The sequence below is a fragment of the Corvus cornix genome, chromosome 4, assembly GCF_000738735.6.
Source record: "Corvus cornix cornix isolate S_Up_H32 chromosome 4, ASM73873v5, whole genome shotgun sequence".
NCBI lineage: Eukaryota > Metazoa > Chordata > Aves > Passeriformes > Corvidae > Corvus > Corvus cornix.
Genome location: NC_046334.1, coordinates 39,841,426 through 39,857,089, shown reverse-complemented (window position 1 = coordinate 39,857,089; position 15,664 = coordinate 39,841,426). Strand labels below are relative to the sequence as shown.

Here is a 15,664-nt window from a genome sequence, read left to right as displayed (position 1 = left end):
TCATTTATATATCTATTATATTACTGCTTCTACAGAACTAGTAAAAGAGATGCATTTGTGTTGTCCAATTTTATCAAATTTTGTCAAAACCACTCTGGTTTTGTTTGATCGGTTTTATTATTGAGGAAAAGGAAGCTTTTGAAATGCAAATGTCCACGTCATCTAAACAGTTGCAGCATGTTTCTTTTTCCTGGATTATAAAACTACAAATGCTGTTATAGGTGACAATTCCTAACAGACAGTGGGCCTGGGTTTTTTTTTTTGTGAATGGAGTTGTCTGAAATGTCATCAATTTCCTGTCTACTTCAGAGGACATCTAACTTTCATCCATAATTAATCACTGCAGTGGGGTAATTACACCCATATAAAACCCATGTGTTCTTGTGATCTTAGTCATAAATGTAATATCAAATAGTATTGCTTAAAGCAAGGTTGGACACATGTACTTGACCTTTTCATTCTATAGTGCTTGTGTATGGAGAGGTTTACCAAAATCTCATCTAAGTCAGACATTTTTAACAGCAGGAATTTTTTTAAAGCATTCAAAAAGAGAACAAGCAGTTCTCTTCACAGAAAAGAACGAAGAAAAGATTGCAGTTTACAGAAAAGATGCATTTTATACACAAAACTACCAGCTTTAATACCTGTACTGTAATTCAAATATCAGAGCAAACAGCAGATCTCTAAGAGCTGGCTTCTTTCATCACAGGCATGAGTCAGAAATTAATTTAAACTACCAGCAAAGAAGAGAAGACTAATCCTGTGTCCACTACAACTTGAGTAATCACCCAAGCAATTTAATATCTGCTTTGCAAAATCTCTTAAACATAAGCAGTCATTTGAAGTATTACACACGTTTACCAACTACTAAAATAGACTACATGTTTACCTGGACTGATAAAATACAAAGAACATCTCTTAAACTACTTTGAGCTTGCTATTTATCAAAAAATGGTGCATTTTAACTGAGTATCTCATTAGTCTGAAAAATTGCTAATATTTAGGAGTCTATCAGAAGACTATAGGAGGACTGCAGGACACACATCTCCACAAAACATGCTTGCAAGAGATTTCAGTTTTTCTGAAAGCAGCATCCAGATTTTAAAAAAACATCATACTGCATCACGATATGATGTGTGGGACTTACGGGCAACGACATCATCATGTCATCTTGCAGAGTATTACTACACCTCTTCCATTGCCAGAATTACTGAGTTTCAATTTTCTCCACTGGGCAAAAGCGGAAGGGTGACAGGACTATTGCCAAAAACCTTGTGATAAATCTTAATTAGAATACAAGCCTTTGGAGCAGAGGTGGGTATGTGCATTGAAAGATTAACTTCTTTAATCCCTTGAAATCTTGTCAAGTCTCTTTTAACCTCCTGATTGTCAATTACATGTTCCTACATCCTTTTGTGTGAGGATTATCTTTCTCAATGAACGTTTTATTCTCGTGCCACTAACAATAATAGCAAGTGACATCCACAACACCAATCAAGTATTAACACCCTGCACTCTTGAAACAGTAATATTATGCTTTGCACTTAATCTGGAACACAGCAACAAGATCTTTGCTTTAAAAACATCAGCCAAAGGCATTATCCACAATGGTATTCTTGCAAAAGACAAACAAGTATATTTCATGTTTATGCTTCAAGACATAGATGTTCAATATGTTTAGATTTTGTACTATTTCAAAAAAGATGTTAAAAACATTTTCAGTCCAATAAGGTGGTGAAGCACAACAACTTCATTTTTGGACTAGTCATTCTATCTCTGTCTCCCAGTCTGGAAAGAAAGAATGTGGTGAACATAAGAAATCACATTATTATTTACAAAATATTTCCACTCTAAGGAAGCCAAATGAGCTCATCACCAATGCTACAAACATTATATGAAACTCATACCGATATCTAAAACTCATAGCTTTGGGATACCAAGGAAAATAATTTGATCTCATGTTAGACAGAGCTGAAAACCTCTGTAACGCATGAAGTCATGGAAGTACTAGCTGTAATATTAAGCCTCATGTTAAAGCAAAAAACCAGTGTGGAAAGTCACATTTGTATATGAATACTGCCATTTACCAAGCACATGTCAGGAATGAGTGAAAGGAGTTGCCTGAACCAATATTAGCAAGGCACGGGCTACATTTATCAATTATCTGGCTTTTATGATTCTGTTTTTAAAGATTTTTAAGTACTGAAATGGAAGTAGGATCTTAGTACTTCAGACTTCAAGGGCTATTCTAAGGTCCATTCAGGAGTTAAAATCCTTTAGAAATATCAAGAGGTGGTTTTCTAGCTGCTAAATAATCGTGCTGTACTACATTCATCGGGTATCTGACTATATACACTGAAGGCCCAGTTGCCCAGCGACTACACATCCTCTGGCCTGCCTTCTAGTTAAACTACATACCTGCTCTTCTGGCAGGAGAGAGCACATGTGGCACTGCGGTCTCAAACAACAGGCAGGCAGATTTTGTCAGGCACAGAGCAGAGCCACATGTGCTGGGAAGGCAGAGCCCTACACATGGCAGTGCCATCAGAGGCAGGTTCTGGCTGCCCCTGACAGTCGGAGCTAAGAAAGATCTGGAAACGTCCATTCCAGACAGAAGAGAGACATCACTATGTACCTAATCCACAGCTTCTTGATTTGAGAAGTAGCCACTTCCAAATCCCACCAAGCTTTAATTCTGAAAAAAAAGGATGACAAGGAGCATTGCTGCTGCCTCCAAATGCACTAGAGACAAACAAAACCTTCTTTAAAAACCCCAGGGATTGTTAAAATGACTAGTCAGTCTGCACTTTGCAAGAAGTGATGTACTTTCTGCAGTGCTGGAGACACTGGCTGTCTTCACAAATCCAGATATAGGCTGGATCTTGCTCACAAGAATATGTGAGAATATGAGCAAGAATATGAGAACAGCAATGTGGTTCTGCAAAGTGCGTTGGTGCAATCAGACAACGCTAAGGAGCCATGCTTAGATAGCTGGCATGCTTTCTCAGAAAGATTTACATAAAAGAAGTTTCCCTGCTGTAGATTTTTGCATAGTAGTTTGAATACATTGTGATATGTAGATTTGGTAAACTGTAAAATCTCAGAGCACTTCCTTCAAATGATGACAACAGATCAAAAGGAAAATCAGAATTTTTTTTAAAAGAATCAGATATATAAATATATTAGTTTACCTCATGGCTTTAATTTGTTGGAAAAAGAAATGGGCTGAGAGCATAAACCTGGCTAACTGTAAAAATCTGCCACATATCTGTAGACAGGGAACATATTTCCAACCCACACACCTCAGTAAAGCTCCAGACATAGCTAAGGTCCCAGCAAAGCTGAGTGAAACAGACAGAAATGGGAAGAGAATGAAGAAAGCCAAAAGTTCTTGATGAAACTCTCAGTGACAACAGCATTACAATACTCAAAATTAAATGCATGTCAAAGAGAAAAACAGTATCCATAAACACATAAGGAAAGTAAAGGTGATTAATGGCAATTAAACCATATTCTCCCTCATGCCTGTTAATTACAATACCTATGCTGGGTATTGTAATAAAAATTTCATTTAAATGGCATTATTAACTAAGTTGTTTTCCTTATTCCTGGCAGTAACTGAGCTTTACAAACAGCAGAATAATGTTAACTTGGCATTGCAATCAAAAAGAAATATTAAAATGTTCTTTATTGATAAAGTAAAATAGATTATTTTGGTTACAGGTATATTTAGTCATTGTTTTAGTCACAAAATTCAATTCTGTAATTGTCATGGCTCTAAATCCATTACTTTTGGGGAGAGTGGTTCTGCCCTACTATGACTTCCGTGCCTGAACTCAACAGGAAGGGCATCTCATCCTCTGCAATCTGGGAAGAGATGTGCATGCCAGCAGCGGTCATACTAAATCCTGAAAATATGGGAGAATCACAGATAACAAACTCAGAAATAGCACAGAAGACATAGAAAGCTAACCTCAGTCTACAGAAACAGACAATAATTTTTAACAATTACTTAAAACTCACCTGCAGATAATTACACACTATCTTTCACACTGTGCATACTTCTGATGTGTCAGTCTCCTCTAATAATGAAACTTGTTTGCTATTTCCCCCTTTTCTTCCTTCTTCTCTTTCTACCTTAAAAGCCCTTAAGTTGCTCTGTTCTTATTCTCGAGAAGTTTCTGAGATAACTCTGAAGATAGTTGTGCATTATTAGAAATATACCAGCATATAATGTTCAGCTTCTTTTTAATATCTTGGGATGATGATAAAACAGTAACATTTTTCGAATGACAAAAAGCATGGGCGTATATTATAAGAATTGCAGAATAAGCACAATGTAGCTGTTTTTATACAGTGTAGGAATTATTAAAAATCTGTAATTATCAAACATGGTTTTCTAGCCTGGTATCTTTTCCATTCACATTTCCTTTGAAATTTGCATTACGATCGTATGGTCATCTGTGTCATAGCAGAACCCAAGTTTTTCGACTGCTTCCCATAGAATGAAATATCAACTAAAATACATGTTTTCCCAAAAGACGTTTCATCAGTTAAGTCTAAATGTTAGCTTTCTTTTCTATCCAAAATGGATTTACTTAAGTAGCAAAAAAGTACTGATAGATAAAGAAAGCGGTGATAAAAAAATGATAAAGGCAATAGTGACAAAAATAGTCATGTGGCCTTTTTAGTGAAATAAAATTCCTTTTTTCCTTTTTTTTGTTTTTGTTTTTCTATTCCTCCTACAGAAGAGATGCCCTTCTGTTATCACTGACATGTAAATACTTGTTTTATCACCAAGAATAGCTGGCTGGCGTATATTCTTGTTCTGACCACTGACTGCTGAGATAAGGCTAACAAAATGATCAATCCCATGTTACGCAAGGAGTAAAATGCTCAATGACTTGAAAGTATGACAGGTTGTTGTGAAGCAGTCAGGACAGGAAAGGCCTGACTGAATAGCTCAGGTCCTACTGTGCATTCAAATGATGTTTTATGTTCATAGAAACTTATTTAGCAGACATAAGGCAAAGTTCATGAGAGACAAACGCAATTTTTCAGTGTACGACTCTTCATGCTTAGCTGACTGAATCTGGTATCGTGCAATTCCAGCAATGACTGAGGAAAACTGCTCCCCTCTTCAGTACCATGTACAGTGAAAATGGCAGTAAATTCTTGTATTGATTTAGACAATGTCAAGACAGTGCCATCGGCAATGGAGAATCAATTGCCAGAGCAACTCCTGGGGAAGAAAGAGGGGCTCTGAGGTCCCCAAATTCTCATTAATTTCATCCATTAATTGCTGAATCCACACTACAGCAGAAATAATTAGTACAGTACAAATCAGTTTGTTAATACAGCTGGTCAGAGTCTGTGATATGTAACAACATATTGGAAACAACTCTTTCTGACTGGTTAGTTCTCTATAATTACACAGTGGATTTTTCTGTCAGGAAAAAATCACATCCAAGAACAACAAGCTCCTTCCCTTAGGAAAACCCGAGTGGACAAGAAAGATCCCAAAAAGTGGAATTGAAGGATGGTGGTTACATATGAAACTTTGACTTAGTGCTCATTTTTGACCTAGGAGGTGCTCTACAGAACTTTCCTTTCATTCATTCATTCACTGCAAGAGATGGATGCCAAAGGAGGCCGAAAGCCATGGGGAAACAAAGGAAAAAGTTCTATGTTGCCTCCACATTGTAAAATGGGACTCTCTTTCTGGCTCACACGTGATCTCTCTGTACCAAGTTGGTTAAAGCTGTTAATTTGTATATAGAAAGAGGTCAAACAAAGGGAACTTCACACTTCTTACTCTTTAATGGCTTATATTTAATACTGTTCTTCCGAGTCTTCCAAACAGGGAAAAAGATCCTAAAATCTTCATGTTGGAAAAAACGTTGCTTCTTTCCTTGGTTGCAAATCTGATTACAGACAGAAGTTAAGCAAATGAGAAGCTTAAAGAAATTCCAGTGTAAACTTGATCCCAAAATGAAGCAGTTTAAATTCTTTACTCCCCATTTTATAATCCATTATTTCAGGGAGTTTTTCATTGAATCCTTTACATTAAACTAGAGCTGTTTTTAATTCCTGTCTTCTATATGTTGCTGCACTATCTTTTGGTTCACCACTTCCATGTTTCTGTTGCTTTAATTCTTTCTCAACCATTTAACAGTGGATGAAGCCTCTAAACAAAGGACCAACATTTTCCACAACTCGCTTCTATTTTCTCTTACAATTAGCAGGTCTAATTGACAGGAATAGTAAGCTTAAATATTTTGTACATTGCAGAATGGTTGAGAGAGACCACGAGGGCTAGAAATGCAAGTTTGGCATGGGAAGACTTTCCTTTATACTGAAATAACATTTCCAACTCCTTGTGATCCCCAAGACTGCATTAAGTGGCTTTAGAGTGTAGTGTTTGCTCTGGTCTCTACCCATGCTGACACTCTCTGCTCTCACCTCATCTTTGCAGACTTTGTAAATGTAGGAGTCTTTCCTGTCAGAGTGATGGAAGAAGTGCAAGACACACCAGACTCTTGATGCAGCTTCTTCCTCTGGCTGGGCTAATTGACGGAGCAGTAATTGACTGAGCAGCTCTGCAAAGGCAGACATGAAGTCTAGCAAACTGTCTCTTCTGCCTTATGTCGCCTGAGCAGAGGCAGCAGGATCTCAAGTCACTTTCTCTACCCCATACTCACTGTAACTAAAATAAGCCTGGGCATGACATGTTCATCTCTGCAGTTCTGAGACGGGCCTGGTTACACCACCACTCACTGGAGGAGCGGTCAATTGGCCCTTCAGTCTGCAGCTGCCACAGTCACACAATGGACATCAGCCTCACTATGCTCCTTATCAACGTGTACTGGCATATTTTGCAGCAATCACGCTGTATAACAGGTGATTTCCCAGCTCTTGACAGTGATACTTCATACTGAATTCCTTCTTTCATGCTACAAGGTGGTAGCATCTTCACACTTGTGGCAACATATCTCTGTTCAAAATATGTCTCTAACTGGCTACACAAACGTGACATGCCACCTCAGCTGCTGTAAACTTCAGCAGATGCCAGACCACTGTACTGGAAGCATGTCACAGGGTGCTAGAGGTCACACAATACTGCAAGCCTTCCCTTTTTATGTTACAACCAATTTCCCACTCAGTCATTTCCCATTCACACCTATGTTATGAAACATGTCTCCTCTGATGACAGACTAAAAGTGAGTTGGGGTTGTTCAGCCTGAAGGAGAGAAGGCTCTGGGGAGACTTTAGAGCAGCTTTCTATTGTCTAAAGGGGACCTGAAAGAGACCTGGAAAGGGACTTCTCACAAAGACAGGAGAAAGGGGAATGGCTTTAACTGAAATAGGACAGGTTTAGATTAGATATTAGGAAGAAACTCTTTGCTGTGAGGTGGTTAGACAACAGAACAGGTTGCCCAGAGAAGTTGTGGATGCCCCAGCCCTGGATGTATTCAAGGTCAGGTTGGATGGTGCTTTGAGCAATCTGGTACAGCACAAGGTGTCCCTGTCCATGGCAGGGGGTTTGGAACTCGATGATCTTAAAGGTCTATTTCAACCCAAACCATTCTATGAAATGGTTAACTAAGATGAAGGAGTGTTTCCATCTTACATTAACGATTTGTACTGATTTATACTTGGATGGCCTATTAAATGGAGAATATTTTTGATATTACATCTGCAGAGATGGGAAAACCACATATATGAATGAGTGCAATCCATTCGTGATTTTATGGACACAAAGTTCCCTAGAGAGCATCTCTGAGTGCTGAATTTTACATTTAGATTGCTGAGTTAGCTGAAAGATGTGTAATATCACCAGTAGGCACTGAGCTCCCTACTGACTGTGGGCAGAGGAAGGCCATTGTGCATTGTTTATTTCAGCAAGGATGTGAGCTGGCGTGCACCCATGAAATGAAATGTTGTACAGTTAATTTTTTTTTTTATACAGGGTATGTGAATAAATGATGTGTGGAGCTTTCAGCTCTTGCTCACTGGAAAGCTTGGTTCTTTTTCCTGAATACAGGAATAGAGGTGCATTAGACATGCTTATATTTCTTAATGTGCCTATGGGAGAAATAATCTGGTACAGCTATCTTCCTGTGCCCCTCAGATTCATAAGTAATCTGGCTCTTTGGGGCTAGCAAAGTGTAGAGCTCAGCTCACAATCAGGTCTCCAGTGTTTTACTATATGTATGGCTGTTTTTCCCAGCTCCTGACAGTGATACTTCATCCTGAATTCTTTCTTTCATATTTATGCATTTATTTAGTAGCAGATGTTTACTTCTGATGATTTATGAGGCAATACCACAGAGACTGAGCACAATTAATGTGTTTTGTAAGCGGGATTATTTCAATCCCATTAAAAAAAAAAATCCAGTGTCAAAATTTAACTTTAAAACACACCTTTAAATTCCTTGCACATTGACACAAAATAACCACAAATCCAATGATTGAAGGAGGCTGAACAGCAGCGGCCAGGCCTACATTTGCATGTATGTCTTTTGCTCTTTGGGTCTGGCAGCTGAGGTGGAAAGGGTGCTCAGGGGGCTCAGCTTTGCTGGGTCAGAGGGGAATTTCTCCAGCTACTCAGCAACCCAGTTTCTTGCATTGTTCACAGGAGTTTCAGCTCAGTAAGAACTACTTCAAAGGCTCTATACAGCTTATGCTGCATCTTGCATTGAAATGCAACAAGCTTGTTTGAATGACGACAATGAGGATTTAAGGATCGTAGGGCCTTCAAGGCTCTATTATAAATTAACACTGATTTTAAAAAGAGGGCAGGAAAGAGAAATTGACTCTCTTCTTTCTATTTTCTTTCCTCGACTCCTTAAGACTATAAACTTGTGTGCAGCCAGTAACCAGACCATTACACTTTTATTTCCATAACTGTAGTGACCTAAACTTCTAATTAATAAATCAGTTAAAAGAAAGTCTTTGAAGACCATTTACGGACTCAGAGAGGAAAAAAATCTGTAATCTGGACAAAGATGCAGAGGAAGTTGGGAGTGCAAAATGATCTTGTTCTGTTCCTTTATTAAAGTCAAGGGCACATTTTCTCATAGCCAAGAACTGCTCCTATTAACTGCCTAAAACTCAAATTATATAATATTTATAGTGAATATTTATGAAAATAATTAAAAAGATTAAGAAACGAAGGAAATCTTCTAAAATAAAATTTGGGAAATGGAATTTAACAAACAAATAGAGAAAAGTGACAATAATTAAAAATAAGCAACCCACAAGAGAGGAAGAAGTCTACATCTTCACTGCATGTTGTCCTTTTGGACAATTATTTTCCCTATTTCACAATCAAACATCTGTATTAGACTTTTGCGCCAGCTTTACACACAAACATACATGTATGTAATGATGAAATACGTGATAGTTAGCATTCCTAAAGATTGTATTTCTGCAAAATGATAGCTCCAAAGATACGCTGCAAGTTATATTCACATAATGGAGTTTTTACAGCCTATATTTTACACATACTTTCATAAGAACTTGACCCCACATAATTTAATTGTAGTTCAAATACTTCTTTGAAGTTAATTCACTGAATGAGCTACAGAATGCTTGCAAAATATTCAAATTTTCTGATTTCTCTAAACAACTGTGATTTTCCATTAAATCCTTGTGGCTTTTACTGTTACCAAAGACTTTGCTATTTAAAGGTTAGTATGTCACAGTCCACGTGCAATCCACCAGACACCACTGTTCATAGTGACAGTTAAAAAAATGGAACTCACCTATAAAGTAGGACAGCAGTATTGCCAGCAGCACTGAGACCCCTACAGCACAGAGTGCAGTACATTTCCAGCTACAGTACTTCGAAGACTTCTTGAATTTAAAAGCACTTCTGGATAGAGTGTTCCTAGGTAGTGGCCGAGTAGGAGGGGAATAAACAGAGCCGGATGCCATTGTGTACCCTGGTGTTGCAGTACTGAACAGCGGTGTGGTCCCTGTTCCTGTTTTGAATAGGAAATGCCTGTGAAAGAAAGAGCATATGGTAAAGTATAAAAGTAAATAAAGCTGGAGCACAGGCAATCATAACTCTTTTGTTTGATGTTGCCTATTTTTCAAATAGCTAACAACATCCAATCTACAAAGGGTCATAGAAGCAATAACTTGTCATGATGCTCACACATAAAAAGACACTAACTAAAGACCAAAGCCCCCCAAACATTAATACACTGGTATCAGGAAACAGAACTACCCAAAATACAGTGTAGCAGGGAGGAAGTCTCTCATAGTTTATCCAACAAGTAGGGACAGGCTTTCTGCTGCTGTTTATTTGTGTTGGCTTCTGCAACAGACTGCAGAGAACTCCATTAAAAAGTCAATAATGTGACTGCAGCCCACACTACTTATCACAGCTTTCCTAGGTTAAGTACAAGGAAAACAGCAATCTCTCAGTTATAATCTTTTGGCAACTTTTCCAAAAATAGTCAGTTAAAAATTTTTTTTGGGTGTGTCTTAAGTACTCAGAACTCACTAATTCACATCTACTTGCACAAAATCTTCCCATAAAAAGATCTGATTATGGATGCAGCAGCTAGTTACAGCATAGGAGAAGTACTCTAAAGAAATATATTTACTAAGAAGACCAAAAACCAGCAACAGATAAGAAAAGCAAAGTCACAGTTAAGACACACTGTGAGTTAGCAGTTACCAGTTTACTTTTTCAATTAAAATTTCTGACGGAAATATTACTCCCTGAGCTTCTCTATGGTAGAATCCTTTAATTTCAGTTCATGCAATCATAATTACTTTGAAAGAGCCTCTAAGCATGGCATATTCTACCTGGAGTTTTCCTCCAGATGCACGTACCCAACTCTATGAACAACAAAACCTCATTCAAAGGAAGGTCTTTGCACCAGGGGTTTCCCACCGATTTGTTATGTTGGCAACTCTGTAGCATATGGCTTGCCCTTACTTAATTACACTGTGCAAAATGAATAGATTACATCTAAAAATGGTGAAGCTTACTGTGGAGACTTTGAAGTTACCAACCACTCAGCTAAATAGAACCAGAAAGGTGTTTGGGTTTTGCCATAGCTATGAGACGCTCATGCATTGCGGATACCCAGCTCCTCCTGAAGGTAAGTGCACGCCTACGCTGTATTTGCCTACTGCCTGTCACTTATACAGCACGGGTCAGAGGATCTAGCACCAGCTGAGCTGGCTGTGCATGGGAAAAGCCCTTCTAGTTACACCATGTGGCACTGTGAACTGCTTCTTAGCTGATGGGGCTTTGATTCTCTGGGACACATGCTTGGATTCTTGCATAGTAATGGACCAATTTACACTGTAGAGACACTAGAAATTAATTTGCCCCACTGCTGCCTGAGAAAAATACCAGCAGTTGATAAACAAGGTTTGTTGTTTACAGGTGACTTTGCTATGGGAGGTTAACAGATGAATTAGAACATCTTGGCATAGGCCTTCTACTTGAAAATACTTGCATTACAAACATGATTCCATGAAATATTTTACCTAGGTTACTTCATTCTGAACAAATTAAACTTGATGGCAGCAACAACAGAAGGATATGCACTAGATCTACTGATGCACAACAGCATATCCCAAATTTTTCTGGCTTCTGAGCTCAGAGTATAACCAACAATCTCAAAAGACAAAGTCCCAGTGGCTTAAATCCTGTCTAAGAAGGTACTTCATTAAAAGTTGTGACATTTTCAATGTAGCAAACACTAAAATAATAACTAGCCATATGTAAAAATGTTTACACTTTACAACAGCATTACTTTGTACACATTCACAGGATCATGTAAATTCATTAAGTCCTGATAAAGTGTCTTATTCACTTGACCTTTATTGCTCTTTTATTCCTGCCTACATACGGTAAATGCTCTGTCCAGGTGTATTTCACAAACAGTGTCTACACAGATCCCAAGAAAATGCCAAATACAAAGGTAGCTGTTCCCCATTCCATGTGCAATGTGTAGTGTTTTAGGGGACAGAAGGAAAGCCATACAGTAGATACAATAACACTCCTCCTATACACCAGCTTCCATGTTAAAAATAAGAAGCTGCCTGACCAACCTGCAATTTTCATATCCTCCTTCTCTTGCTGTTAGACTCAACAGACTAAAAGTGGAAATTGGCATTATACGAGCACTTGAATAGAACTCAAGCTTTAACAAAACAGTGCAATAGAACACTCTGCCACTGATATTTTCCTTTTTTTTTCTCTGAGAAAGTGAGAACTGATGTTGGCTTTGGTAGACCACAGACTACTAGAGACTGTAATCCATATTCTCAAAGCCTTTCAGGAGTTAATCCCATAGATAAACTCAAGAGATGACAGCAATGGTGTGAACTGTCATAACTGTGACAGTCCACCTCAAGCATCAAGGTAATGAAAGAAAATTGTAACTTTTATATGTGAATCTTGGAAAAATGTAGGTCAGAAATGACCCCTAAGATCATTGAGTTCAACTGTTAACTCAGCACTGCCAAGTTCACCACTATACCATGTCCCTAAATGCCACATCTACACATTTTTTAAATACCTGGAGGGATTATGACTCAACCACTTCACTGGGCAGACTGTTCTGATGCTTGACAACCCTTTCAAGGAAGTTTTTCCTAATAGCCAACTGAGGAGATATACTTACAGCTTTTTACCGGCTAGGCTCGCAGTTCAATGCCTTAGCCTCGGGCAGCCTAGAGAGGTAGCACGGGCAATCCAGCATTTCAGGAGCTCTGAAAGCGGCAAATGGATTAGCTGCAAATCTGATACTACCAGCAGAAGCAAAGAGGGAGAAATATAGCTTTTGGTCTGCCTAATTTCCGCAATTAGAAGCTTTCAAATAGAAACAGACGACAAGATGTTCGCAGAAAGGGTTGCAAATCCAAAAAGGGCAGGTCCCCCCTTGGTCCTTTCTTTTATTTGGAGAAGGGGAAAGGGGAGGACTGGGGGGCGGACCCGGGGTGACCGGCCAATCAGACACTGCTAAAGAGTTGGAGTTACATTTGGTTTTGCCTGTGCTTGGAACAAAGGGGTTCAGAGCACATGGCAGAGGCAAGTGTCTTGGGGAGGGGGAAGGGAAGCTCAGAACAGGCAGCAACGTCAAACCTAAACTTCCCCCGATGCAACTTGAAGACATTTCTTTTTGTCCTATGGCTTGTGATGTGTGAGAAGAGACCAACCCCCACCTGGCTACAACCTCCTTTCAGGTGGTTGTAGAGAATGGTAACACCCCCCTGAGCCTCCTTTTCTCCAGGCTAAACAACCTCAGCTCCCTCAGCCACTCCTCACAGGACTTGTGCTCCAGACCCTTCACCAGATTCGTTGCCCTTCTCTGGACCTGCTCCAGCCCCTCAATGTCTTTCTTGTAGTGAGGGGCCCAGAACTGGACACAGCACTCGAGGTGTGGCCTCACCAGTGCCAAGTACAGAGGGAAGATCCTTCCCTGGTCCTGTTGCTACACTATTGCTCATACAGGCCAGGAAGCCTTCTTGGCCACCTGGGCACACTGCTGAATCATGTTCAGCTGCTGTCAACCAGCACTTCTAGGACTTTTCTGCAAGACAGCTTTCCAGCCACTCTGCCCCCAGCCTGTAGTGCTGCAGGAGGTTTTTGCGACCCAAGTGCAGGACTCAGCACTTGGCCTTATTTAGCCTTATACAATTGGCCTTGGCCCATTGATCCAGCCTGTGTTCCTTCTGTGGAACCTTCTACCCTCCAGCAGATCAACACTCCCATCCAGCTTGCTGTCTCTGTGAACTTGCTGAGGGTGCACTCAATCTCCTCATTAATAAATCACTGGTAAAGATTGTTGGTAACAGACAAAGCATCACCATCTGGGCAAGGGAGGTGATTATTCTGCTCTGCTCTGCACTGCTGTGGCCTCACCTTGAATATTGTGTGCAGTTTTGGGCACAACAATATAAGGATATAAAGCTATCACAGAGCTTCCAAGGGAGGGCCATGAGGATGGTGAAGGGCCTTGAGGGGAAGCCGTATGAGGAGTGACTGAGGTCACTTGGTCTGTTCAGTCTGGAGAAGAGGAAACTGAGGGGAGACCTCATTGCAGTTACAACTTCCTCATGAGGGGAAGAGGAGGGGCAGGCACTGCTCTCTCTGTGGTGACCAGTGACAGGACCTGAGGGAATGGCCTGAGGTTGTGTCAGGGGAGGCTTAGGTTGCATATTAGGAAAAGATTCTTCACCCAGAGGGTGGTTGGGCACTGGAGCAGGCTCCCCAGGGAAGTGGTCACAGCACCAAACCTGACAGAGTCCAGCAAGTGTTTGGACAACACTTTTGGGCACGTGGTGTGACTCTTGGGGATGGTCCTGTGCAGGGCCGGGAATTGAACTCGATGATCTTTGTGGGTCCCTTCCAACTCAGCTTATTCCGTGATTCTGTGAAATTAAGCAGGACTGGTCCCAATACTGAGCCATTGGGAACACCACTTGTGACTGGCCACCAGCTGGATGTAACTCCATTCACCACCCTCTGGGGCCGGCCATTTAGCCAGTTTTCTACCCAGGGAAGAGTGCACCTGTCTGTGCCTTGATCAGCCAGTTTCTCCAGAAGAATGCCGTGGGAATTCAACAGTAGGAATTCAGGAATGTGTTGTCTTAGGCAGCACATGGCACAGCTCCTCACTTTAAGCTATTCTCCTTTGCTTTGAATCCCATGAATACAACACCAGAGTGGTTGCACTGTCTGGCTGAATGCTGAGGGAAAAATAATGACAGAAAAGTCAGTCTGGCATCTTCATGTGGGTTAAGAAAATTTGTTTGGATCTCTCTATTTCTAATGAGTGGAGTTACTAACAAAGTTGTCAGAGACTCTCCTGCTACATTAACTCCGAGTGATAAGTATTTAAAGTGTAATGCTATCAGACTTGCACATCTTGTCTGCCTCACTGAGCCATGCCAAACTGTTCCTATGAGACTCTTAGAAGGATATGGTATCTGACAACAAATCCAGGCTGCTTCCAGATAATGCTGAAATTCTTATGCTCTTGAAATATAATCCATCCACAAATGATTTTAATTATCTATATATCTATCTACCTTGTATTTTCAAACTATGGAACTCAAATAGCTGATTTCCAAAGCCTAAACCGTTTGCACTACTTGACCAGGCACTGACTTACGGGAAATTACACTATGTTTCATCTCATAGGGAGCTTATTCCATCTGCAATAGTGTATCTTCCCTTCAAAATTGATCACATAACATGCACTTGCTAGATCTTCACGTAAGCAGCACTTTAAATATTTTATTAAGCTATGGCGTACAAAAATCCAGTGAATCATGCTAATATTTTACAAGACAAGCCAGTTCTGTATTATTAAATAATTCAGTTCAACTTTTTAAGCAAATAATATTCTACTTTTACATTTACTCAATATACACTTCTGCCAACCTATTCAATAGATGTTGCTATTAAAAAGTGCAGCTAATCGTAACATTTTAGGTGGGAAGTATTCAGTACCTAACAAATCTAAACTACAGACTGGTAGCAAAATACAAAGTTATGCCATAAACTAATCCTTGGATGCAAAGACAGCTGGGAAATACCCTTATTTCACAAATGGCAGGCATTTTAATTAAGCTTTTGCCCTTACAAAAAAAGACAGAAATACAGCATCAAAAACCTCAAAGGCGT

At 39.8% G+C, this 15,664-nt stretch overlaps 1 protein-coding gene across 15 annotated transcripts in view; it reads right to left on the bottom strand.

The window, feature by feature from the left end:
- The window catches only part of TENM3 (teneurin transmembrane protein 3), a 1,315,365-nt gene that overhangs the window by 109,758 nt on the left and 1,189,943 nt on the right, over nucleotides 1-15,664 (bottom strand). For all 15 annotated transcript variants that reach the window (XM_039550639.1, XM_039550640.1, XM_039550642.1 and 12 more), the window contains one exon: nucleotides 9,768-10,006. In XM_039550639.1, the coding sequence (XP_039406573.1) occupies nucleotides 9,768-10,006 (239 nt within the window). The remainder of the gene's footprint in view (nucleotides 1-9,767; nucleotides 10,007-15,664) is intronic.